General features: G+C 48.9%; 2 protein-coding genes across 13 annotated transcripts in view; one reads left to right on the top strand and one right to left on the bottom strand.

The window, feature by feature from the left end:
* The window catches only part of FBXO36 (F-box protein 36), a 103,041-nt gene extending 88,567 nt beyond the window's left edge, over positions 1-14,474 (bottom strand). Inside the window, exon 1 of the mRNA XM_062197404.1 lies at positions 14,040-14,474. Coding sequence (XP_062053388.1) covers positions 14,040-14,135 — 96 coding nt within the window. The 5' untranslated portion in view covers positions 14,136-14,474. The remainder of the gene's footprint in view (positions 1-14,039) is intronic.
* TRIP12 (thyroid hormone receptor interactor 12) overlaps positions 13,572-25,290 on the top strand; it is a 157,598-nt gene continuing 145,879 nt past the window's right edge. For 10 of the 12 annotated variants that reach the window (XM_062193269.1, XM_062193262.1, XM_062193254.1 and 7 more), the window contains exon 1: positions 14,666-14,774. The gene's annotated coding sequence lies outside the window, so the exon portion shown is untranslated. Of the gene's footprint in view, positions 13,640-14,665; positions 14,775-15,679; positions 15,774-25,290 lie in introns of those variants that run through there. The other 2 variants (XM_062193202.1, XM_062193196.1) reach the window with 2 other exon arrangements.

Here is a 25,290-nt window from a genome sequence, read left to right as displayed (position 1 = left end):
AGGCCAGGGTGGTGGTGGAGGAGCCCTCTTCCGTTATCTACCTCTCACCACCAAGCAGACAGATGAAAAGGCTTATCCCCCCGCCCTTTGAGGAGACTTCCCAGAATCACTCACACTGGCTTCCAGCACGCACCTCACTGCCAGCGAGGCTGGGACCAGCCGTCTTTTACTGGAGGCATTAAGCCCAGTGACACTGGGATCTCTAGGAAATGCAAAGCATAGTTGTGGTTTCAACTGCCTGTCACAGGTCCCCTCCTTGTGCCCTCCCACCTCCCGTGTGGGCAGTCTTCTCCCTAGTGTTCTCCTGGCCAGCAGCCGGCACCAGCTTCAGAATGGCCATTTGGAGCTGCTCTGTACCCTTCTGGCTCAGTTCCCTGCAGCTAATCCCTGCAGTCATCTCCTTTGGAGTCTGTCAGTCCCAACTGTCGAGAGAGGGGGCTCACCTTGTCACTCCAGGCCACACGGAGCCATATGGCTGCTGGCCAGGCAGAGGATGCCCTGGTCTAGAGCCAGGTGTCCAGCCTGTGGCCAGGAGTGGGCCAAGGGATCGCTCTACACAGATGGTGACTGAGCTCAGGTGGGGCTTGGCCGAGGCATGAAATGAGCGCTAGAACGGGGCAGCTGCATTTTCTCGCCCCCATGAGAGGTTAGCCGTGGGGGTGATGCACAGGTGAGGCTGCCCCACTTCTGTGGCCACCTGTTTGGCCCACTTGAATGCCCTACACTCTGCACCTGTTTATTAGGACGCTCTTCACAGAGCACCACAAATGGGGGCTTCTGACAAGACGAGTGTATTGTCTCAAGGCTCTGGGGCCAGTGTTGGCAAGCCATACTCTTTCTGAAACCTAAAGGGAATCCCTCCTGGTCTCTTAGCTTCTGCAGGTTTGCTGACATCTTTGGCATCTCTTTTTGCAACACTATGATCTCTGCCGTCACCCCTGATCCAGTCTGTGTTTTCACACACTATTTTCCTATAAAGGCACCAGTCATGTGGGATTAGGGGCCCACTCGACTCCAGTATTGACCTCATGTTAACTAACCACATCTGCAATGACCCTGCTTCTAAACAAAATCACAAGCTGAGGGGTGGGGAGTATTTTATCGGGGAGGGGTGAAGGGTGGGAGGGGACATAATTCAACTCATGAATTACATATACATGAGTTGTATAGCCTATTTCTCACAAATCAGATGCACACGTAAACATGGCAGAATTACTCCCAAAGGCATGGTCATTACCCTAGCACTATGATGTGAAGGTGCCTACTATGTCTATGCATCCATCAGATGTCTGTAGTTATGCTTTTAGTACTTACAAAGCAGGCAGTGTTACCAAACTCCTTCCAAAAAGACACAATGTAAAAAAAAAAAAAATCTGTATAAAAAACTATTTAGGAATAATATTTCATTTATTTAAAAGGATTCTTTAGTCACAGCTTAAACAAGGCCAACTGAGAAAAATAAATTTGATAGACAAAATGCAAAAGCATTAAAAAATGTAACCAACTGCCTCTTAGTTTCTCTAGTGTCTTAGGTGGAGTCATGGTAATGGCCAAGATGGCCACCATTTTTATTTATTTCCATTTAAAAAAATATTTACTTGTTTGAAAGAGTTACATAGTGAGAGAGGGAGAAACAGAGAAAGAGGAGAAAGATCTTCCATCTGCTGGTTCACTCCCCAGATGGCTGCAACAGCCAGGACTGAACCAGGCCAAAAGCAGGGGCCAGGATCTTCGTCTGGGTCTCCCATGTGGTAGCAAGGGCCTTAACACTTGGGCCATCTTCCGCTTCTTTTCCCCAGGCCATCAGCCGGATTAGAAGTGGAGCAGCCGAGACAGCAACTGGTACCCATATGGGGTACCATCATCACAGGCAGTGGCTTTAGCTGCTACGCCATAACACTGGCCCCCTATTCAGCATTTTTAAAACAGAAGAGACTGGCACCCAACAGGAAAGAGTTGTTTCTACATTCATACTGTTTTATGTCAAATTCTGATTCAGTGGCTGCCTCTAGATCCTCCATTACTCTTCCACGTATTCATTGTCCAAGATTATCTATTATAAAAAGGGTGGCCAGGCTGCTCACTGTGGCGTAACAAGTTAAGCTCTACTCGGGACTCCCACATCCCAAATCAGAGTGCTGGTTCGGGTCCAGGCTGTTCCACTTTCAATCCAGCTTTCTGCTAATGTACAGCCAGGGAGGCAGCAGGTGATGTCTCAAGTACTTAGGTCACTGCCATCCATTTGGGCGACCTACATGGAGTTCTTGGCTAAAAAAAAGTGCTGAAGAGACATTGTAATACAGCTTTAGACAGGAAAGACAACTTGGAACTAAAGCACCACATATAAAATAATAAAACTGTTACGATGGGGGAAGAGAGATGTGTTATTTCATATAACCCTTCTATTTTTAGGAAGCAGAAAGCTTTCTATTTCTTGGGGGAGAGAAAGCAAGCCTGCCTCTCCTCTTTTGTTCTCACAGCACCTTTTCCCTCTCCTTTTTATCTTCCACATGGCTGTGGCCAGAGTCGCCGTTCTATTCTAAAACTTCCATCATTCTATTCTCCTGCACAAATAGCCCTGATGGATTCCTATCACCTAGACTAGTAGTTTTCAAATTTTCAGTTTCCCAAAGCAGCATTTTCCCTTTAAAGGGCAAGACTATACAGATTTTTCATCTATATCAATCTACCAATTTAAGCTTATCTACTGAATAAAAGGGGGTATTTATTGAAGACAGACTTTTTATAAATTTTTTTTTTTTTTTGACAGGCAGAGTGGACAGTGAGAGAGAGAGACAGAGAGAAAGGTCTTCCTTTTGCCGTTGGTTCACCCTCCAATGGCCGCCGCGGTAGTGCGCTGCGGCCGGCGCACCGCGCTGATCCGATGGCAGGAGCCAGGTACTTCTCCTGGTCTCCCATGGGGTGCAGGGCCCAAGCACTTGGGCCATCCTCCACTGCACTCCCTGGCCACAGCAGAGAGCTGGCCTGGAAGAGGGGCCACCGGGACAGGATCGGTGCCCCGACCGGGACTAGAACCCGGTGTGCCGGCGCCGCAAGGCGGAGGATTAGCCTAGTGAGCCGCGGCGCCGGCTGACTTTTTATAAATTTGGATTGATAGTATTTAGCTATGATAAAGTTAGAGAACAAACTACGGACAGGAAATTTTGAAATTGAGCACTATAATATAGACGAAAATTAGTACCAGTGTTACTCAGCATCAGCAGTTTCTGCATTTTGTTAAGTCATATAAATACCTTGATCCACGCAGATAACCATAAATCTGTTCTTTATGGTACATCCAACGTGATCTTCAACTGCAAACCTGATCACGTTTCAGCAGCTCTAAAATGCTATCAACTATATCATTATTTTATATATAGTCCAGAAAGAAAAAAATAGGAATTAAACTTTGAATATATTAAAATACTTTTTTAAAAAAGTATGTGTCCCAATCATTAGGCTATATAGCAAGCCAATCTCCTCACTCCCTCAAAAATTAATCATTTCTTGTTTTCTCAGCAGCAGGCCCACGTCACCGAAGATGTTCTAAGCAGCCCAGAGCCTGGCCTCTGCCTCCTCCCCACTCTCTGTGCTCCAGCTGCACCGGCCTTCTGTCCACGCAGCTCATCGCCCACCTCTCAGGTCCAGCTTGACTTCTGCTGAGGAGCCTTCCCTGACCCTGACCAAGGCTGCCACGGTGCATGTAGGCACTTGGTATCTGCCTGACAGCACTTGCCATGGCTGACGCATCTGTTTGGCTCGTGTTCCTCGAAGTAGCATCCAAGAGAGCAGATAACCCTGTGCTTTTGCTTCCAAATAATATCCCTAGTGCTTGGCACAAAACCTGGTAGCACTGGGTACACAGAAGATACTCAAACAGTAGTTGGTTGAATGAGTTGAAATTAGTTTAAAAACAAATAACCAAAACCGATTCAGGCTACTGATTTTAGATATTCTTCAATTCTAAGGATTCAAAATTCATAACTGTAAGTAGTACAGTTGAATCGTTGGGGTTGGCATTGTTGGGTACCAGGTTAAGCCATTGCCTGTAACACTGGCATCCCATATATGGGTGCCAGTTCAAGTCCTGGCTGTTCCACTTATGATCTAGCTCCCTGCAAAGATGCCTGTGAAAGCAGAGGAGGAGGGCCCAAGTGCTTGGGGCTTGGTCACCAACACAGGCCAACCAGGAGTTCCTGGCTTCTGGCTTGTAGCCTGGCCCTACCTTGGCTACTGCAACCATCAGGGGTTTGTACTAGCAGATGGAAGCTCTCTCCCTCTAATTCTGCCTTTCATATAAATAAGTTTTTTTTTTTTTAAGAGTTGAATTAACAATTTCTACAAAATTCTTGTCTCCTGGTCATAAAAACCAGGTCAGACAAACTATTGAAAACCATGGTGTTCACACCCTCTTCAGCTTGATGTTATCACCAGGTGATCGGTGTTTTTATAAACTGTCAGGAAGCCAACATTTTGTGCTGAGCTGGTGAGTCTGAGATTGTCATGATTTTCAGGCTTACTCTCTGCTCCAATTATACCTGCTTTGTATAGGCATGGATCCAGAGGGCTGATGAGAGCTCAGCCTTCCCAAACAACGAAACATTTGTTCAAAATCCTACTGTATTCCTAGGGATGACAGAGGCTCTCCTCTGTGGCTGCACCAACACATGTTTATCTAGACTTTGGAAGTACAAGTTAAGGCATTAAAAGGTGTAGATATTTCTTCTGTTTGAAGATTTTTTAATCAGTGAAGAATCATCCAAAGAGGAGGCTTGAATAAAATGCTCAGGGACCCTCAGAGGCACATTCATTTGCAAAACAAAAGGATAATCTGCCAGCCAGTGACAGGCCTTGAGCCAAGTCTTGTTTCTTGATCTGCTCCCTGGCATCCAGCTTTGTGTCCTACATCAGCACCATACTCAAGTACTTGAGCCCCTGCCTCCCAGCAGGAGACCTGGATGGAGTCCCGGCTTCTGGCTTCTACCTGGCCTGGAGCTGGCTGTTGAGGCCATTTGGGGAGTGAACCAGCAGATGGAAGATCTCCCTCTGTTGCTGTGCTTTTTAAATAAATAAATCTTTTGTTTGTTTGCTTAAAAAGGTAAGATGAGAAATCACTACACAAGATGAAATACCTAAAAAACTTCTTTAAAAAAGCTTGTATTTGTGGACTGAAAATTTTGAAAGATGTCAAATTACAAATTGATCTACACATCCACTGCAACTCTAGTCAAAACACCAATGTGGTGTGTGTGTGTGTGTATAAATATAAGCTAAGTGTAAAAATAAGTAACGTATTTGTGACTTGACTAGAGGGATCCCATCATTGTTCTCATGGCATTTCAGGGATTTGGCGTCTGACAGACATTCCTTCAGTGTCTGCTGCTGGGTGCCAGGCCCACTGCAGGGTGCTTTCCAGTGTTCCACCGTCACAGTCTCCTTTCCTGAAGATCCTCAGGGCAGAGAGGGCTCCGCGGTGGCAGGCCTGGAGGGAGGGACAGCTCCACACCTCAGCAGTCTCCTCTTGGAGAGTCATGACGCACAGTAGGGTTTCAGAGGCTCTGAGGAATTCCAGAGAAAAGAAGCAAATACAATTTTGTTTCAAACAAGGCTTTCCAATTTTATTTGACCATGAAACATCTCTTTGCAGAACACTGGCCTGGGTGTGTTTTACACAGGGTGGGCTCTCACCGAATCCCTGAGCTGATTTCAGATGAAGAAATGGAACAGTGGGCAGGTGAACACTCACACTAGGTCTTACAGTTAGTAACAGGAGGCTCGGAGGCAAACTTAGTTAAAAAAAAAAGAAAATTCTGTCCCGTCACTCCTCTTCCTGCCCAGCTGTTTGCTGTGGCGCGGGAGTGCAGTGGAGGATGGCCCAAGTGCTTGGGCCCTACACCCGCATGGGAGACCAGAAGCACCTGGCTCCTGGCTTCAGATCAGCACGGTGTGCCGGCTGCGGCAGCCACTGGGGGGTGAACCAACGAAAAAGGAAGACCTTTCTCTCTCTCTTTCACTGTTCACTCTGCCTGTCAAAAAAAAAAAAAAAAAAAAAAAAGAAAGAAAAAAGAAAAAAAAAGAACCGCCCAGTGCTTTTCCCTGTATGACACATGACTTCACGTGAAGTAGGATTTCAGAGATGGAATAGACCTCAATGATCTCTCAGACCAGTAACCTTATTATGTGGATGAGGCACCTGGGGCCCAGACAAATTAAGGGCCTAGCCCCGGGTCAACAGCTGGCAGACTAATAGGAGGAATAAAAGGATCCATGACTCAGCGACTCCCAATTAAGTGCTCTACTGCCCCATATAATTATAAAGCAAATCTGTGTCAACATAGGGTGAGACCAAATTAACTGCCCAGAGTGAGTAGGCGCTGGTAGGTGCTGAACCAAGGATTTACCTGGAAAGAAACGATGACTGAGGCTGTGTTGTCATGTGATTTTGACAGGAAGATTCTAGAGCCACGTGATGACTGCGTTCTAACATGGCACCGCCCTGAAGACTATTATGCTTAAGAGATTAACCACCTTACTTGAATTACTGCATCTTTCTCCTCCCCCAAAGTGGCATAAAAAAAAAAAAAAAAAAAAAACAAAACTAAGAGGAATTTAAAATTTCTGATTTAAAGTGATTTCACACCACTAATTTGGGCACATCGTGGACAGTCCACAGGTTGGGAATAATTTTTCTGCAGTGTGTCAGACAATGAAGAATAGAAGAATAATGCGGTTTATTGTGACAAACACCTGGCCCAACCTGTAGGGCCGGGCTGGGCATGTTTACTACAGTTGCTGCTGAAGAGCAGGCGAAGGTGTACGTGACGGCAGCAGGGAAAACCAAAACACGCCGAGATGAGGGCTGCAGCAGACCAGCTGAAGGAAGGGAAATTCAAGACAAAGACAAGGAGAAGGGAGAAGCTCCCGGCTGGCCTCTGGCTCTCTGTGTGGAAACACTGTGGCCGTGGTTGGTGGTCAGCGGGCAGACCGGGTGTTGTGTTGCGGACTTCCATGAGCAGGCAGTGTCCCTCGGGGACAAGGAAAGGACAGGCAGAAGCACGAGGGGGTAGCCTCCTCTCTGCTTATCTGCTCTCTGTCTGGCTCTTGGGGACCTCGTGTTGGGGTGAAGGGAGGCTATAGCAGGGCACCACTTAGGGGTTCCTGGGTTCACGAGGAAAATACCATCCTGACAGTAAGGTGACTGTACTCATCTAGCTCCCAAAGTGTGCAATTTGGTGTTCATTTAAAATGACTTTAGGGCCAACACTGTGGTGCAGCAGGTGTTCAGCCCCAGCCTGAAGTGCCAGTGTCCCATATGGGCACCGGTTCGAGGCCCAGCTGTTCCTCTTCCGATCCAGCTCTCTGCTAAGGCCTGGGAAAGCAGAAGATGGCCCAAGTCCTTGGGCCCCTGCACCCACGTGGGAAACCCGGAAGAAGCTCCTGCCTCCAGATCAGTGTAGCTCCAGCCATTGCGGCTATCTGGGGAGTGAACCAGCAAATGGAAGACCTGTCTCTCCCTCTCTCCATAACTGCCTATCAAATAAATAAATCTTAAAAAAATAAAAATAAAGCCGGCGCCGCGGCTCACTAGGCTAATCCTCTGCCTTGCGGCGCCGGCACACCGGGTTCTAGTCCCGGTCAGGGCACCGGTCCTGTCCCGGATGCCCCTCTTCCAGGCCAGCTCTCTGCTGTGGCCCGGGAGTGCAGTGGAGGATGGCCCAAGTCCTTGGGCCCTGCACCCGCATGGGAGACCGGGAGAAGCACCTGGCTCCTGCCATCGGATCAGCGCGGTGCGCTGGCCGCAGCGCGCCAACCGCGGCGGCCATTGGAGGGTGAACCAACGGCAAAGGAAGACCTTTCTCTCTGTCTCTCTCTCTCACTGTCCACTCTGCCTGTCAAAAAATAAAAAAAAAAATTAAAAAAAAAAGAAAAAAATTAAAAAAAAAATAAAAAAAAGATTTTAAGTTGCTTGAGGAACTCTGTTCTTTACCCTGATTAGGGGCAAAATCCACCTATGTAGTGGGTGACCTTTGCCTGCCTTTACTCCTCAGCTCTCTCTATTGCTCGTTAGGGGTACAGGAGGGCTTCAGAAAGTTCATGAAAAATGCGGATTATCTTCTACTTCCATCTCTCCACAGACTTTTTGAAGTACCCCGTAGCTCGTGCCCAACAAGGCAAGCAGGAGGGATCCTTTATTTTCTCACAAGTAATGATTACCTATATTATCACAGAAAGAGGAAGAAAGGTCAGCGGTTGCTGGTCACTAAGGTTTCCTTACAGTTTTACAAGCAATCACTAACTCGTTTGCGCACTTTTTCAATCTGCAGAATTAGATCCCCCTCCCCTGCCTCGAAAAACAGAATTCTGGTGACCCAGCTACTCTCAGTGCTGGGCCAGTGGTGAACATGGAGGGGGCCCTGCTCAGAGGTGGCGCTTGTGACACGGGGAAGCCGAGGTAGAGAGTGGGGCAGTGTCCCTCCTTCGCTTTCATTTTAAACCTCTGATGCTTTGATTATCAAAATAAAAGCTCACTGTACAAAATTCAGATCTTTCAGAAACGTGAATGCATAAGTGAAAGCAAGCCATTACTCTATCCCTAACAGCAAAGCACTGCAGCCTTTTCCTCTAACGTTTACTTAAAAGTTTACTAACATTCATTTAAAACGACCTTTAAATAAATAAAAAAAAAGATCATACTATGTTTAACCCAGCAACTTGCTTTTTTTGCTGAATATTTAACTTGGTCTACTAATTAAATAGAAATGCACCTCACTGTTTTTAAAACGTTGCATGGTATGCTACAGTATGGTATGAATGAACCACAGCTTAACACATTTCTACCAATGAAAAGATAATATTTATAATTATTTTACTTTGGTGAATCTTCTTGCTCACAACAATGAAAGCATTCCTGGATATAGAATCCTAGAGATGGATCTGCTGGGTCAAATGGGGCATGCATTAACATGTCTACAAGACTGCATTTAGGAGGGCGGGTAGGATGGGAAGAATCACTGTGTTCCTAAATTTGTATTTATGAAATGCATGAAGTGTGTATACCTTGAATAAAAGGTTTCTGGGAAAAAAAAAACACTGCATTTAAATTTTAAATCTTTAAAAGTGGTCAGAGTTTGAAATGGCATTAGCACAATTCTTTGTTGTCTCTCAGTCTTCGCCAAGTGTAGTTTTTGAAAATTCCTTTGTCACAAGTCACTGAGATGACAGTTTCCTGTCATAGGGTGGCCTGGGACCTCAGGTGATTTCAATCTGTCAGGGGTACAAACAATTCTAAGGCACCTCAAAACTATTTGCCATTTTTTTGGAGGGGAGGGGGGCAAGCTTTTTGATATTCCCCCTCCCAATGACAATTAGCTTCAGCGATCTTTTTGGAGCTTTGTGAGGATTTAGAAAAGCAGACAGAGTAAGACTCATCTACTGCCTGATTCTTCCGCCTTGCATCTCCTGAGGCGTGCAGCGCGCTGGCACTCTCTGGACAACGGTGTGATTAACTGCAAACGGCCACTCTGTGAATTCTAACACTGCCCCACTATTTGTCACATTAAACCTAAGCCACCAGCCTCGGTCATCTTAAGCAACACTTCCAATATGAGGAGAAAGAGCAAAACAACTGTTAACAGAACTCTCTTCGATTACCTAAACCGATTTCCTGCTTCCTCTGGATTCAAGATTTTAAAATGTCTGTACAATTCATTACCTTGGCAATTTCTCATGAACTTCCCATGGGGTTAAAAAAACCAAAGGTAAAATCATTTAAGTGTTTAAAGGTACTTGTTAGGGTCACTGACATTCCCCCAACATCTAGAATAGCTTATCTGGAATATGAGACATGTTCAGTACACGTCTGTTCAACGATCAAGTTCTTTGAAGGCAGGAATCTTGTATTTTGCGTCTATATGCTAAATCCAAGTTACTGATTAAAACGAAGCACTGGATGTGTTCATTCAGGAACACAATTTGGGACTTTCCTAGAAGCCATGTGTGAAATATTCCTGGCCGAAACAATATTCAAGATTCTTTCCAGCTCTAACGTACTATGAATCTACGAATCCAAAATAAGAAAATGTATTTACACTATTCAAACTAGAGTGAAAAGCTGGGTGAATCTTTGACACAGAAAGCAGTGCACTGGTTTTTCTTTTTTCTTTTTTTGACAGGCAGAGTTAGACATCAAGAGAGAGAGAGAGAGAGAGAAAAGTCTTCTTTCTGTTGGTTTACCCCCACAAATGGCTGCCATGGCAGGCGCGTTGCGCTGATCCGAAGCCAGGAGCCAAGTCCTTCTTCCTGGTCTCCCATGCAGGTGCAGGGCCCAAGGGGCTGGGCCATCCCTCACTGCCTTCCCGGGCCACAGCAAAGAGCTAGACTGGAAAAGGAGCAACCAAGATAGAATCTGGCGCCCAAACCGGGACTAGGCGGAGGATTAGCCTAGTGAGCTGCAGCAACGGCCAATGCACTGGTTTTTCTAACAGATCAGATTTGAGAAATCTATACAGACCTAAAGCTCTGAAAGTTGTTTTGAAATAAAAAAAAAAAAAAAAAAAAAAAAGAAGGGGCTGGCGCTGTGGTGCAGCAGGTTAACGCCCTGGCCTGAAGTGCTGGCGTCCCATATGGGCTCCGGTTCTAGTCGTGGCTGCTCCTCTTCTGATCCAGCTCTCTGCTATGGCCTGGGTCAGCAGCAGATGGCCCAAGTCCTTGGGCCCCTGCACCCACATGGGAGACCCGGAAGAAGCTCCTGGCTCCTGGCTTCGTATCAGCGCAGCTCCGGCCATTGTGGCCAACTGGGGAATGAATCATCCGATGGAAGACCTTTCTGTCTCCCCTATGACTTTCAAATAAATAAATCTTAAAAAAAAAAAAAAAGAAATTTAAAAAAGCACGCTGTTGTTTTATGCCTCTATAAGAATAAAAACATCCATATTTTGAATTTTACTGTGTGTGAAGGCAAAGAAAATATTTATGTATAACATTTATATTCTGGACCACGTCAATGGTGGTACAGCACTAATAAGACAAATATTTGACCTAAATTCCATGACAGTTAAAGCCAACAACAACAAAAATGCAGTTAAAAAGATGTAAAGAGGGAATCGGCATGAAAGAATGATACATCTAAATCTGGGGCATATTTTTATTCTGGATAACACAACATTTTTTGGACTAAAAGCAAAAGGGAGGAGAAAAGTATGAGAGACAATTTTAGAAAGTTACCCCAGAAGAAAGTCCGTCTTATAAAACACATTTTAATTCTAGTCTTTGGGCACTTATTTATGTCAGGCTACCTCTTACTGGATGCTTGGTTTCCTGTGCTGAGACTTAGAAAAATTATCTTGTGGTTAGAAAATAGCATATTCTCAAGACAGTTGACTTAAAAAGTGGTGGTTTTTTTTTTTTTTTTTGGCTTGCTATTTTTTACAACAAATTTTACTTTAAAAAGAGGGTGAATTAATCAGATTTGAGATGAACTCTCCCTGGCTAGCACTGCAGTGGATTTATTCAATATGCTTAAAAAAAGATGGATCAGATCTTGAAAAGGATTTTATAAATGACAGAAAGAATGAAGGCCAACATGTTGTAGAGTTTTTTGATCTGTTAAGGAAAAAGGAGTGAGGATGCTGGCGGGGATGAGCGAGCGGGTGATTGCATAGAGGGGAGCCGTGTGCTCCAGCTGGACCTCAGGACACGGTCTGAATGACACCGACCCCAGAACTCCTGAGGACCCTGTGGGAGGCTGCTCCTAAGGCCGATTTACAAAATTAAAGAATGAAACCCGCTCAACTCAGGCGTAGGGCAAGAGAGACCAACACATCCTGAACACCAGACCTGGAGGAAAGAAATTTTACAGACACAGTACGGAAAGCAGTAGAGGGAAACTGAAAACCATCGGGGTTATTACATAGGAAAATTATTACCTTTCGGATGTTTTTATGTGTTTCACTCGTGTTGGTGCAAAATTGTCAGGGTCATAAATCTCAAAGCAAATGGAAAAGTCAAAAATCCTTCCAAAAAAAAAGTAACAAAAAAGGAGCAAACTTCACAATAGAAGAAAACCCTAGTTAAATATGTAAAAAAATAAATAAAAAATCCCTATAAAGGGTTTCATTAGACATTTGATAAGCTGATCTGCTATTGTAATAGTGTTAAATCTTAGATTTACAAAAACACAAAATACACTTTTTTTTAAACCAGAGATCCTAATCCACGTCTACTTTGTTTGGGGGCCCTGGGAGACCGCGGAGAGCCATCGAGGGCCACCTCAGAGTGCGAGGAGCCGCGCCCGGGGCGCTCCGCCGGGACCCTCGACCCGAAGGCTCGCCCAGGCCCCCACCCCAGCCCGCCGGGACCCCCGCCCGCAGGCTCGCCCAGGCCCCCACCCCCGGCCCGCTCCGCCGGGACCCCCGGCCCGCAGGCTCGCCCAGGCCCCCCCACCCCAGCCCGCCGGGACCCCCGCCCGCAGGCTCGCCCAGGCCCCCACCCCAGCCCGCCGGGACCCCCGCCCGCAGGCTCGCCCAGGCCCTCACCCCCGGGACCCCCGCCCGCAGGCTCGCCCAGGCCCCCACCCCCGGGACCCCCGCCCGCAGGCTCGCCCAGGCCCCGACCCCCGGGACCCCCGCCTGCAGGCTCTCCCAGGCCCTCACCCCCGGGACCCCCGGCCCGCAGGCTCGCCAGGCCCCCGCCCCCGGGACCCCCGGCCCGCAGGCTCGCCAGGCCCCCGCCCCCGGGACCCCCGCCCGCAGGCTCGCCCAGGCCCCCACCCCCGGGACCCCCGGCCCGCAGGCTCGCCCAGGCCCCCACCCCCGGCCCCGGGACCCCCGCCCGCTGGCTCGCTCAGGCCCTCACCCCCGGCCCCGGGACCCCCGACCCGCAAGCTCGCCCAGGCCCCCGCCCCCGGGACCCCCGGCTCGCAGGCTCGCCAGGCCCCCGCCCCCGGGACCCCCGGCCCGCAGGCTCGCCCAGGCCCCGACCCCCGGGACCCCCGCCCGCAGGTTCGCCCAGGCCCCGACCCCCGGGACCCCCGCCCGCAGGCTCGCCCAGGCCCCCACCCCCGGGACCCCCGGCCCGCAGGCTCGCCCAGGCCCCCACCCCCGGCCCCGGGACCCCTGCCCGCTGGCTCGCCCAGGCCCTCACCCCCGGCCCCGGGACCCCCGACCCGCAAGCTCGCCCAGGCCCCCGCCCCCGGGACCCCCGGCCCGCAGGCTCGCCAGGCCCCCGCCCCCGGCACCCCCGGCCCGCAGGTTCGCCAGGCCCCCGCCCCCGGCACCCCCGGCCCGCAGGCTCGCCCAGGCCCCCACCCCCGGCCCCGGGACCCCCGCCCGCTGGCTCGCCCAGGCCCTCACCCCCGGCCCCGGGACCCCCGACCCGCAAGCTCGCCCAGGCCCCCGCCCCCGGGACCCCCGGCCCGCAGGCTCGCCAGGCCCCCGCCCCCGGGACCCCCGGCCCGCAGGCTCGCCAGGCCCCCGGCCCCGGGACCCCCGCCCGCAGGCTCGCCAGGCCCCCGCCCCGCAGCGGCCCGGTCGCATTGTGAGCGGCAGAGGTCACGGTGGGTGGGGCCGGCGCGCCGCGCGGCTGACGGGGCTGCGGGCCGCCCTCCGGACACGGTCGACGGGACGGCGGGGGCTCCGGGCAGGTGAGCGCCGGGCGCGCCGCGGTCGCGGGCCTCGGACGGCCGCCCCGAGCCCGGAGCTGGAACAGAGGCGCCGCCGGCCCCCTCTCGGGACCCTCGGCCGCGTCGTTCTGTCCTTCCCGCTCCGGGGCTGAGGCGGCGCGCCGGCAGGCCGGGGTAGGACGCCCGCCGGCCGGGCCGGGGGACGGAAGGGCACACGCGGGTCGCCGGGCCGGGCCGGGGGACGGAAGGGCACACGCGGGTCGCCGGGCCGAGGCGACGAGCGGAATCCCCCGGCCGGGAGCCGGGACCGGCGCTTCCGGCGGGCCGCGGTGGCTCCGGGCCTGGCGAGGCGCGCGTTCCGGGCCGCAGGCGGGACCGGTGGGGAAGTCAGGGGAGCGGGCAGCCCGCCGCTCGCACTTGCCTGAGAACGGGTGACCAGTAACTGGTAGTAGTCCTTGCTCGGCGCCGGGCCTTGTCCGACAATTTCGAACAGAGTCTCCGGCAGCCACGACGCCATCTTGGGACGCCACCGCCGTCGCTAGGACAACCAGGAAGGGGCGGGGCCTGAGTGGGGTCATGGGGCTAAAGCCCTGGTTTAAATCGAACCCCGCTCTCGAGAGATGGCCGGGGGCTTTCTAACTGGTGCGGGCCGTCCCTTCTTCCCGGGGGGGTGCCAGGGAAGCCGCGATCCGCGAAGTCCCCACGTCTAGAGCCCGGGTGACCCGAAGGGGAATTAGTTCCTGCTGCCACGGAGGGGAGGGGGTGACCCCGGCGGAGGGATACCAAGCGGCGTCCTCAGTTCCCTTCCTGGTCCCTCGAAGGGATCGGGGAGGAGATCGGCGGCCGCTCGGCGAGTGGATCCGGGCGGCGGGGGAGGGAGGGGCGCCGCGATGGGCCGCGAGTGAGGCAGCAGGGCCGGCCCCGCGGACGCGCTCGTCAGCCGGCGCGGAGGGCAAAGTAGTCCCCGGGCGTGCGGCGGGCCGGCGGGCGGGGAGGCGGCGCGGGCGGAGGCGCACGCCGGGCGCGGTGCTGCGGCTCAGCTGATAATTGAAGGGAGCGAGGCGCCGCCGCCGCCGCCGCCGCCGGGGGGTGGGGAGCGAGTGGAAGTTCCTGCCGCGCCGCCGCGTCCGGGCCGGAGACTTTGGGGCCTAACTAGGTAACGGGGGCGCGGCGCGGCGCGGCGGGGGGAGCGGGCACAGAAAGTCCCGGGAAGCCCGGGGTGTCATCGCGGCCCTCCGGCCTGCTCCCGGCGGCGGGCCGGGCCGGGTTGACGGGCGAGGCGCTCGCTCGCGGGAGGCCGGAGCGGCCGGCGGGAGCGGGGCGGCCTGCGGGCCCCCGCCGGCGGCCCCCGGGGCCGAGCAGGGCCCCTCACGCCGCCCGGGTGAGGCGCCGGAGCCTCGGGGAGCCCGGCGGGGGCTGGGGGGGCCGGAAGTGGGCTTCGGAGCCTGGAGGGCGTTGAGGCGGAGAGAAAGTGGGGGGCCGGAAGTGCAGGTGGGGGGGTGTGGAGACGGCCAGGGTTCCCCGGAAATGGGACGGGGGGCCCGGAAACTGGGAGCAGGGAGGCTCCGGGGCCGGGGACCGCCCGGAAATGGAGAGCCGGGGAGCAGCCCGAGCGGCCGCAGTTGTGGGGAGCGAGGGTCCGAGGAGGGGAGGCCGGAGGGGTCCGCCGGGGGCGGGCGGGCCCGGGCAGCTTTGTGGTGTTGTGGGAAGTTGAGGCGAGAGGGACCCCTGGGGCCCCGAGTTAGGCCGAGACACTGGACTGAGGGGGCCGGGGCATCCTTGTCAATGGCCTGGGGGGGGGGTGGGCCGGTTGTCACCCCGGTCGCATTAGCATTCAGAGCGAGTCAGGCGATTAATTTATTTATATGTGGATTACATAAAACCTATTACCACGTCTGTCCGTCCCGTCAGCCCCTCTCCGGAACGAGTGGGTTGCTAGGACAGAACCACGTTGGAGGGGCGTGGGATCCCAAATCCTGCCCTCGGCGTCTCTTCCTTGCTTAGAACAACAACAACAACAACAAAAATCTTTTAATTACCTAGAGGTGGAAATTTCGTAGAAATCCAAGAGCCGTTGCCCATCGCCGGGAGGTAACTTAGACGCTTCGGCCGCTCGGACAGGCCGGCTGTGGGCTTCGTCGACGGGGCCTGGCTGGTGAGCGAGCGCCCTGTGCGTGTGGGGGGTTGGGGTCCCCCCCAGTGGACGTCCCGCTGCCCGTCGGCTTCCCCGGGGCTGCCATATCACCCGACGTCCGGGCCTTCCTCCGGCTCCTAGGCCCTTCAGTGGTGTGCTTAACTTTCTGTTTCTCTCGAGAGTCTCATTAGATATTTTTGGCATTTTTGTGTGTGCGTTTTAAAAGACCTGGCAAGTTGAGACTCAGAATCTCCCCCTCTAAAAAACAAAACAAAAATACGGGGTAGAAAGTTGAAAGAGCTATTGAGTGGGGTGAAAAACCAGCGCTGTGAACAAAGGTCCTAGTTGTGTTAGCAAAAAGGCACAGGCCTGTGTGTGTGTCGCATTTACACCCTGGGATTTGGTGGTGGTGGTGGGGGCAGTTAGACTTGAGGAGTGGAATTATCAGGTTTAGGGACAACAAATTGTAGAGGGTTCTGTTGAGGCTTAATTTTCTGTTTACAGTATGCAAACAGATCAATATTAAGTTTTAAAGTAAACATAACTTCTGATTCTTTTCACAAGGCCTGCTCCATGTTCAGCCCCAGAAATTCCCAAGTTTGGCTTTCTGTGTTTTTGAGATTGGGCAGCTTTTACTTCATTTAAGCTTAAGGGAGCACATCAACGTGGTTGAGGTTTGTGGGCTTGGTACATGCCTGCCTTTCTGTGAGAGTGCCCATACCCCTAAGAATTGAAGGACTGTAACCAACATTATCCTTGTTTCCTCTCACTCCTAGTATTTCAGGGTTGTGAGTGGCTATTAAGTCCGTTCAGCTGACATTCACTAGTTAGTATGTGTCTGTGATCAAGCTTTTTGTCTTCATTTTCTAAAAACTAGAGAACACTCTTGACACGAAGGGTTTCAGAAAGTACTAAAGTAAAATCATTTTAAAACTGAATCCTAGGTAGATGCTAGTGTCAAAAAAAATTGTGTTTTCACTTAGCAAGGTAAATTTAGGGTAGTGTTTACTTTAACATTCTGGCTGTTTAAGATTGCCATGTTTATGTTGTCCAGACAAGGTTTTATGGTCCTGTTTTAAGGACAGCATCCTAGCCCAGAGGACCCATTGCTGGCTTGGAAACCTGCACACTGCCAGTTGGTAGCAGTGTGACCTTGAGCTAGTCATGTAACCTTTCTGTTCTCCATTTATTTTATCTGTGAAGTGGGAATGGGTGATACCTCTCTCTATCTTACTTGGTGGTTGTAAGGCCCAGATGTTACAATAGCTGTGAAAAAAACCAAAATGCTAAATAATTTGTGTGCTGTGTTAGTGTTTTGGAAAGTAACATTAGCTATTTTGAAGTCATTAAAAAAAGATACAGCTTGTTATCAGTGGGGGTGGTCATCCTATGTAAGGTAGGTTGAAGAAATAAGTTAAAACATTCTCTAATTTGAAATTGCTGCTTAATCGGTAGTAGAATGTGGTCCCATTTTTTTAATCTTTTTTTTTTTTTTTTTTGCATCAGCGTTCCAGATACTTTTCCTGTATATAGCATAGGAATAAACTTGTTAATATTGTTTAGAGAAACTTCAGATAAATTTCTTCCTATTTTTTTATTGACAGACATGTACCCATTCTGGTTTGTGGTTATTATGAAATTGGCTTTGTAATGTTAAAGATTACAGTTGAGAAAAAATGGTTTTGAATCTTGGTTTCTGTTTTCTTTACAGAATCTAAGGAGGTTTTTTTCTTTCCCCTGTTAAATGTGCAAGTGGGCATCTTTTTGAGCAAAAGTAGTACCAGTTTACTCCTTTTTTTCCCCATGTTTGCTGAGGGAATTTGATGATATCCAGTCAACAGCAGCCTGTATAGTGCTTTTCCTTTTTTTTTTTAAGATTTATTTATTTATTTGAAAGAGTTACACAGAGAGAGGAAAGGCAGAGGGAGACTCATCATCCACTGGTTCACTCACTCCCCACTTGACTGCAGCAGCCGGAGCTGGGCCAATCCGAAGCCAGGAGCCAGGAGCTTCTTCCAGCTCTCCCATGCTTTCTCAGGCCATAGCAGAGAGTTGGATTGGAAGTGGAGCAGCCGGGACTAGAACCGGTGCCCTTATGGGATGCTGGCACTGTAGGTGGTGGCTTTACCAACTGTGGCACTGTGTGTGTCCGGTCCCTCCCTCCCCCCCCCATCCTTTTCATTCAAGTTGTTTCTTGCTGTGGCTACCCTGACTTGTACTTTTCCCTCATTTAAATCAGCAGATTCTCACTGTGTACAAAGTCATATACCAGTCAGAAGATGCTGAGGACAACGTCAGCATGCCCTTTCAGATCACTTCCTCAAACATGCTTCTGCCCTGTTATCTTTTCCTTGTACTTTCTGGTTAACTCTGTGCTTCATTTCTGGATTGTAGTGCTGCCATTTGTTGACATGTGTTGCTTCTGTTTTCCAACTGGATAACAGGCTTCCTGAGGGCAAGAGTTATCTCATCGTTGTGGTATGTCTGAAGGTGCTTTCGTAAACCTGATGGAAAAATAAACTCCATTTTCCTTCCCGCCCCAAACCAGTAATGATAGCCTGGTCTTGCTGAAAATGTAACCAGTCTTCTGCCTGGAAGGGTTTTTGGCCCTAAAAGATTGTTCACGGTGTTTCCCATGGTTGGTTCAGTGTCTCTGGCCTCTTCCCTTCTCACCCAGTTAATGGATGAGATGTGAATGAGTAGTGTGAGTTACTTCTGTGTTAAGCCAGTGGCTTATTTAGTGCTTCTGTTTTCTGTAGGCCAGGCTGCAGTTAGGGCCACAAAAGGTGGAAGGATGAGAACATGGTGTATATTACACGACAGGTACAGTTTGTAGACTATTTTATCATCGCAGCCCTTGCGTTTTTTGACATGTCATGTAAGCTTTACATGTTCTGCCTGTTGACATGGTTGCTCCATAATGGCTGCTTGGCTGTTGCTTGCAGTAAATAGGCCAATAGTGTGCAGATGCTGGACCTGTCTTTTATTGTTTAAGTGGATTTAATTTGGCTAATGTTCTGATTTTGCAGAATGTAGTTCTTTAGTACCCTTATTTATTGATAGCTTCAGATTATTGGCGAAAAGATAGTTTGTTCAGTGTTCTGCTTTTTTTTTTCTTTCCTCTGAGGCCTTTCAAATTTTGGTTGTTTCTTGTAGCTTCATTATACTGGATTGGCCAGAAGAAAAAGGAACTTGTACACAAAAAGGCTTAACTGCTTCGTCTGAGTTGATAATAGTTTCATGGTTATGCTTAATTTGAAGCCACTTTAGTGGTCGAGATTAAAAAAGCTAGGTTTCCATTAGTGAATAGTACTGTTCAAATGAGTCTGATTTGAAGGAAAAAAAATTGAGCTCATGTCATGTCTATGCCCTTTCCATCTTTGTGACCTTGGACAAATAATTTAACCTTTTTAAGTTTAGTGCCTAACCTGAAAAATGCCGTTCTTACTACCTAACTTCAAGGTAATTGTCAGTTGTATACTGAGATTAGGCTACAGAGATGAATTGGAACACAAAGCTTTTCTTCCACCCAGTCACGTAGTCTTGCCTTTTACCTCATTTAATACTCTTCTGCTGTGTGTTGCCATCTTGCAAATAGTTGAGAATCCAGTAGTATTTCTTGGTTGCTTATGAATTCTTTGAAATCAGAATTTTTTTTTTTCTTTAAGGTTTGTTTTTCTTTATTTGAAAGAGTTACAGAGAGGGGTAGAGACAGAGATCTTCCATCTGTTGGTTCACTCCCCAAATAGCTGCAACGAGTGAGACTGGGCCAGGCTGAAGCCAGGAGCTTCCTCCAGTTCTCCACGTGGGTGCAGGGGCCCAAGCATTTAGGCCATCCTCTGCTGCTTTCCTGGGCACATTAGCGGGGAGGTGGATCAGAAGTAGAGCAGCTGAAACTCTAACCAGTGCCCGTATGGGATGCCTGTACTACAGGCGGGGACTTTAACCAGCTGTGCCACAGCATCGGCCCCAAGAATTCATCTTTTTTTTTTTTTAATTTAGTTATGTGAAAGGCAGAGATACATACCTTTCATCTGTTGTTTCACTCTAGGTTTCCTGCAGGGCCAGACCAAAGGTAGGAGCCTGGAACTTGATCTGCATCTCTCAGGAGTATGGCAGGGAAGCATGCACTTGAGCATTTACCTGCTGCCTCTTATGGTATGCGTTAGCAAGAAACTGGAACCGTGACTTGACTCCTGGCACTCCCATCCCAAGCAGTGTCTTAACCACTGTGCCAAGTGGTAACCACTTATTTGTAGTGCCTGTTCCATCATTGGGGTTCTTTAATAAGTGTTGAACAAGTATGTCTTAGGAGAGTACCATTCGAAATACTTTTCTAATGGTTTAGTGTCCTTCCTATTTTGTTTTCAGTCCATATTCTTCAACATCGTTAATGCTAAAATGAGCTTGGCAGCTTCCTTTTTAATCTGTATAATTTTAGAGTGTGCAAGTTACTTTGAATCTTGCATATTAAAAAATTAAGTCATTACTTCATATGAATCTTAATTGTCATTTGCATATGATAGTTGATCATTTAGAAGCTACATTGAGGACCTGTATGTTTTAATGTAAGGCTAAATAGTGTTTCCAACCAATTTATGATAGGATGGATCATTTTTGTTTATTCTGTTTCTTTTTAGAAAAGATGTACTTATTTCTATAAAGATGGTGTTACCCATATATAGAGTTTGAAGACCATAAACTGAAGTGTTCATCAACAAGCCTTCAAGACCTGAGTTATAGCACTTCAGTGTGTATTTTAATCAATTTATTGGCTGTCATAAACAATGAGTTCTATCCTGATTTCAAAATTCCTACTCATTCTTTTTTTTTTATTTAAGATTTACTTATTTGAAAGAGTTACAGGGAAGGAGAGGCAGAGAGAGAGAGAGAGTTTCCATCTACTGGTTCACTCCCCAAGTGGCTGCAGCATTCAGGACTGGGCCAGGCTGAAGCCAGGAGCTTCATCTGGGTCTTCCACGTGAGTGCAGGGGCCCAAGGACTTGGGCCATCTTCCACTGCTTTCCCAGGCTACAGCAGAGAGCTGGATCGAAAGTGGAGCAGCCAGAATTCGAACTGGCGCCCATGTGGGTTGCTGGCACTGCAGGCAGTGGCTTTACCTGCTACGCCACAGTGCTGGCCCAACTTGTATAGTCGTTTTTTTTTTTCCCCTCCCGAGATTTATTTATTTATTTATTTGAAAGAGTTACACAGAGAGGAGGAGAGGCAGAGAGAGAGAGAGAGAGGTCTTCCATCTGCTGGTTTACTCCCCAATTGGCCGCAATGCCCAAAGCCATGCTGATCAGGAGCCAGGAGCTTTTTCTAGGTCTTCCATGCAGGTGCAGGGGCCCAAGAACTTGGGCCATCTCATACTGCTTTCCTAGGCCATAGCAGAGACCTGGATCGGAAGTGGAGCAGCTGGGACTCGAACCAGCACCCGTATGGGATGCTGGCACTGTAGGCAGTGGCTTTACCTGCTACACCATAGCACCAGCCCCCTTAAGGTTTAAGATTAACACAACTTTAAATCCTATGCTGTAAACATGCATTATGTCCTGGAAACTCAGATTGAGTTTTCATGAAATTGTCTATTGAGTTTTAATTTAAGCTGCTCTGTGTCTTACAGATGGTATTCAGGGAAGTCATGTGGAAGACCTCCTTTTTTTCCCTCTAATTCGCAAAAATCAAGTCCTTGTGTTAACTTGTAAATAACAAATATATGAAAATGATGTTGCCTTCTGTGGCCCCAGTGTTTTGTAATCCTGTTTGTTTTGTGCCCTTGGTCACAGATTGAACTGCTGTTCCTCTCTGAACACACCCCAGAACTTTTTAGCATTTCTTGCCCTTGCTTTTATAGTTTTCTTGAACTGAACTGATAGCCTTCTGCCATCTTAATTTCTACAAGCTATGCATATACACATTTCCAGTAGTTTCTATAAGATTTTTACTTTTTACTCTTCCTGTTTCTCCTCTTTGTTTCAGTATGGCCTTCACATCCTAACTTACATAAATAGTTTACATCTTGGCTTCTTGAGGGTAGAAATCTCATTCTGTCCTGCAGTGCTTGGCATGAGGTTCCCAACATAATACAATGTGCATGGTGAGTGTCAGAGCTTGTTTTGGTGCGACATGTTGAGAAATTATGTTGTGAAATAGCATTCTCATCGTTTTCTATAATTTACTGTCAACTAGGTTTGTTTCCATTTTACAGGTATTAGTAACTCCATGTAGGCTCCAGAGCATAGGATACATACATATTTTTTGGAAATGAGCTCATTAAAATCTGCCACTTTAGGATTATTAAGGCACTGGACTACATAACTTCTTTAGAGAGATTCAGTATACTTCTGGAGAGAGGAGAGGCTTGAACTGGCTCCTTCATTGTCTTGGATATGTATAGAACTGGGAACTGAAGGGTACAATCGTGGTGAGGATTTGATGGTAAGGTAATGGGCCCTCTGTAGTAGAGATTCATATTTATGAAATAAGAATAATTTGAGTTGACTATTGAGGTTTTTTTTTTTTTTTTTTTTTTTTAGATTTTAATTTTTTGAGAGGTAGAGTTAGAGATAGTGAGAAGGAGAGACAGAAAGGTCTTTCATCCGCTGGTTGACTCTCCAATTGGCTGTAATGGCCGGAGCTAAGCCGATCCGAAGCCAGGAGCCAGGAACTTCTGGTCTCCCACCTGGTGCAGGGGCCCAAGTGCTTGGGCATCTTCTGCTTGCTCAGTCTGTAGCAGAGAGCTGGATTGGAAGAGGAGCAGCTGGGACTAGAACTGGCATCCATATAAGATGCTTGCGTTGCAGGCAGAGAATTAACCTACTATGCCACAGTGCTGGCCCCTGAGGTTCTTAAATAGGATATTAAGACATTGAATGTAGGGCCAGCATTGTGGTGTGGTGAGTTAAGGTGCAGCCAGCACATTACCTTGGTATCCATATGGATACTGATTCAAGCGCCTACTGCTCCACTTCTGGTCCAGCACTCTGCTAATGTGCCTGGGAAAGCACTGGAAGATGGAAGAGTGCTTGGGTCCCTGCTACCCATGTGAGAGACCAGGAAGAATCTTCAGGTGCCTGGCTTCAGCCTGGCTCAGCTCTGAGCTCTGGTTGTTGTGGTCATTTGGGGAGAGAACCAGCAGATGGAAGCTTTCTTTCTCTATACTCTGTGACTCTGCTTTTCAAATAAATAATTATTTTTTTTTTCATTTTTAAGATTTATTTATTTGAAAAGCAGAGTTATGCAGAAGCAGAGAGAGAGAGAGGTCTTCTATCTGCTGGTTCATTCCCTAGATGTCCACAACTGCCACAGCTGCGCTCTTCTGAAGCCAGGAGCCAGGAGCTTCCTCTGGGCATCCCACGCTGGTGCAGGGACCCAAGGATCTGGGCCATCTTGCAGTGCTTTCCCTGGCCATAGCAGAGAGCTGGATCGGAAGCAGAGCATCCAAGTCTTTAACTGGAGCCCATATGGGATGCTGGGGCTTTATTAACCCATTGCGCCACAGCACCAGCCCCTACATATTTCTTAAAAGTACAGGTTAATATTACCCACTTTAGGGGCTGCTGTTGTGTCCTGGCTGCTCCACTTTTTTTCATTTTTAAGATTTATTTATTTGGGTTGGCGCCGTGGCTCACTAGGCTAATCCTCCGCCTAGCGGCGCCGGCACACTGGGTTCTAGTCCTGGTCAGGGCGCCGGATTCTGTCCTGGTTGCCCCTCTTCCAGGCCAGCTCTCTGCTATGGAGATGCAGTGGAGGATGGCCCAAGTGCTTGGGCCCTGCACCCCATGGGAGACCAGGAGAAGCACCTGGCTCCTGCCTTCGGATCAGCACGGTGCGCTGGCTGCAGCGCGCCGGCCACGGCGGCCATTGGAGGGTGAACCAACGGCAAAAGGAAGACCTTTCTCTCTGTCTCTCTCACTGTCCACTCTGCCTGTCAAAAAAATAAAAATAAATAAATAAAGATTCATTTATTTGAAAGGCAGAGTTACAGAGAGGCAGAGGCAGAGGCAGAAAGAGGAGGGGGTCTTTTCTGCTGGTTCACTCCCCAGTGGCCGCAGTGACTGGAGTGTCACTGATCTGGAGCCAGGAACTTCCGGGTCTCCCATGCGGGTCCAGGGGTCCAAGTACTTGGGCCATCTTCCACTGTTTTTCCCAGGCCATTAATAGAGAGCTGGATCCGCAGTGGAGCAGCTGGTGTATGGGCATTGCAGGTGGTGGTCCTACCTATTACTCCACAGCACTGGCCCTGTGGCTGCTCTACTGCTGATCCAGCTCTCTATTAATGGCCTGGGAAAAACAGTGGAAGATGGCCCAAGTGTTTGTGTCCCTGCCACCCACAGGGGAAACCAGGATGAAACTCCTGGTTTCTTTCTGTGTGACCCAGTGCTGCCTGTCACGGCTGTCTGGGGAGTGAACCAGCGGGTGGAGTGTCTCTCTCTCTCTCTCTGTCTCACTCTCTATAACTCTTACACAATTTTTTTTTAAACAATGAAGTTCAGTTTTGCCTATCAAATTAGCAAGAGTGTTTTAGGTAAGCTATAATAATAGTATAGCCTAAACAAATATACTTAGGGCTGTGACTTCAGCTTCACCTCTGAAAGTGAGGCTGATGATGTTTTTCAAGTAAATAAGTAAATTTTTTAAAAAGTATTACCCACTTTAATCAAGTTGACAATCATTTTAGTAAAATCTTTGTCTACTACTCTCATTGATGTAGTAGACTGTTATACCTTTGCTTTTTTTTTTTTTTTTTTTTTTTAAGATTTATTTATTTGAAAGTCAGAGTTACACAGAGAGGAGAAGCAGAGGGAGAGAGAGGTCTTCCATCTGCTTGTTTACTCCCCAGGTGGCCTCAACAGCCAGAGCTGCACCTCTCCGGAGCCAGGAGCTTCTTCCAGGTCTCCCACGTGAGTGCAGGGGCCCAAGGACTTGGGCCATCCTCTACCGCTTTCCCAGACCATAGCAGAGAGCTGGCTCGGAAGTGGAGCAGCCGGGACTAGAACTGGCGCCCATATGGGATGCTGGCTCTTCAGGCCAGGGCGTTAACCCACTGGACCACAGCGCTGGCCCTTGCTTTTATGAAATTATAAACAGGATTTTTGGAAGGGAAACAAATGATAAAAGGAAGAATTATTTTATTCAGGATTCTGGAAGCCATAACATTTGACTGTCCTTAGGCAACTTTTATTTCTAGCGTATTGCTGTAATTTCCTGATTGTAGTTTGAATTAACTTGATTGTTTTTGCAGAAAATAGCAGACATACCAGCTGTTAGTGCAGGTTTATAAGTCTGAATAATACCTGTTTGTAATGAAAGGCAGGCTATATATTGTAATATAGGGTTTTGTGAACTTCAGAATAGAAACATTCATCAGTCTATTTTATCTCCACACAGCTAAGAGTGCCTATTTTTCTGAAAGATAGCCATGGAGCTTTATATATGTTTTCTTTATGAAGCATGTTTTGCATTTCTGTTGGTTTTTTAAGGACTTATTTATTTATTTGAAGTCAGAGTTAGAGGGAGAGATAGAGACCTTTCA

Source organism: Lepus europaeus, chromosome 1, assembly GCF_033115175.1.
Source record: "Lepus europaeus isolate LE1 chromosome 1, mLepTim1.pri, whole genome shotgun sequence".
Lineage (NCBI taxonomy): Eukaryota > Metazoa > Chordata > Mammalia > Lagomorpha > Leporidae > Lepus > Lepus europaeus.
Note: the sequence above shows the minus strand (reverse complement) of the source record. Positions and strands in the feature narration are given on the sequence as shown.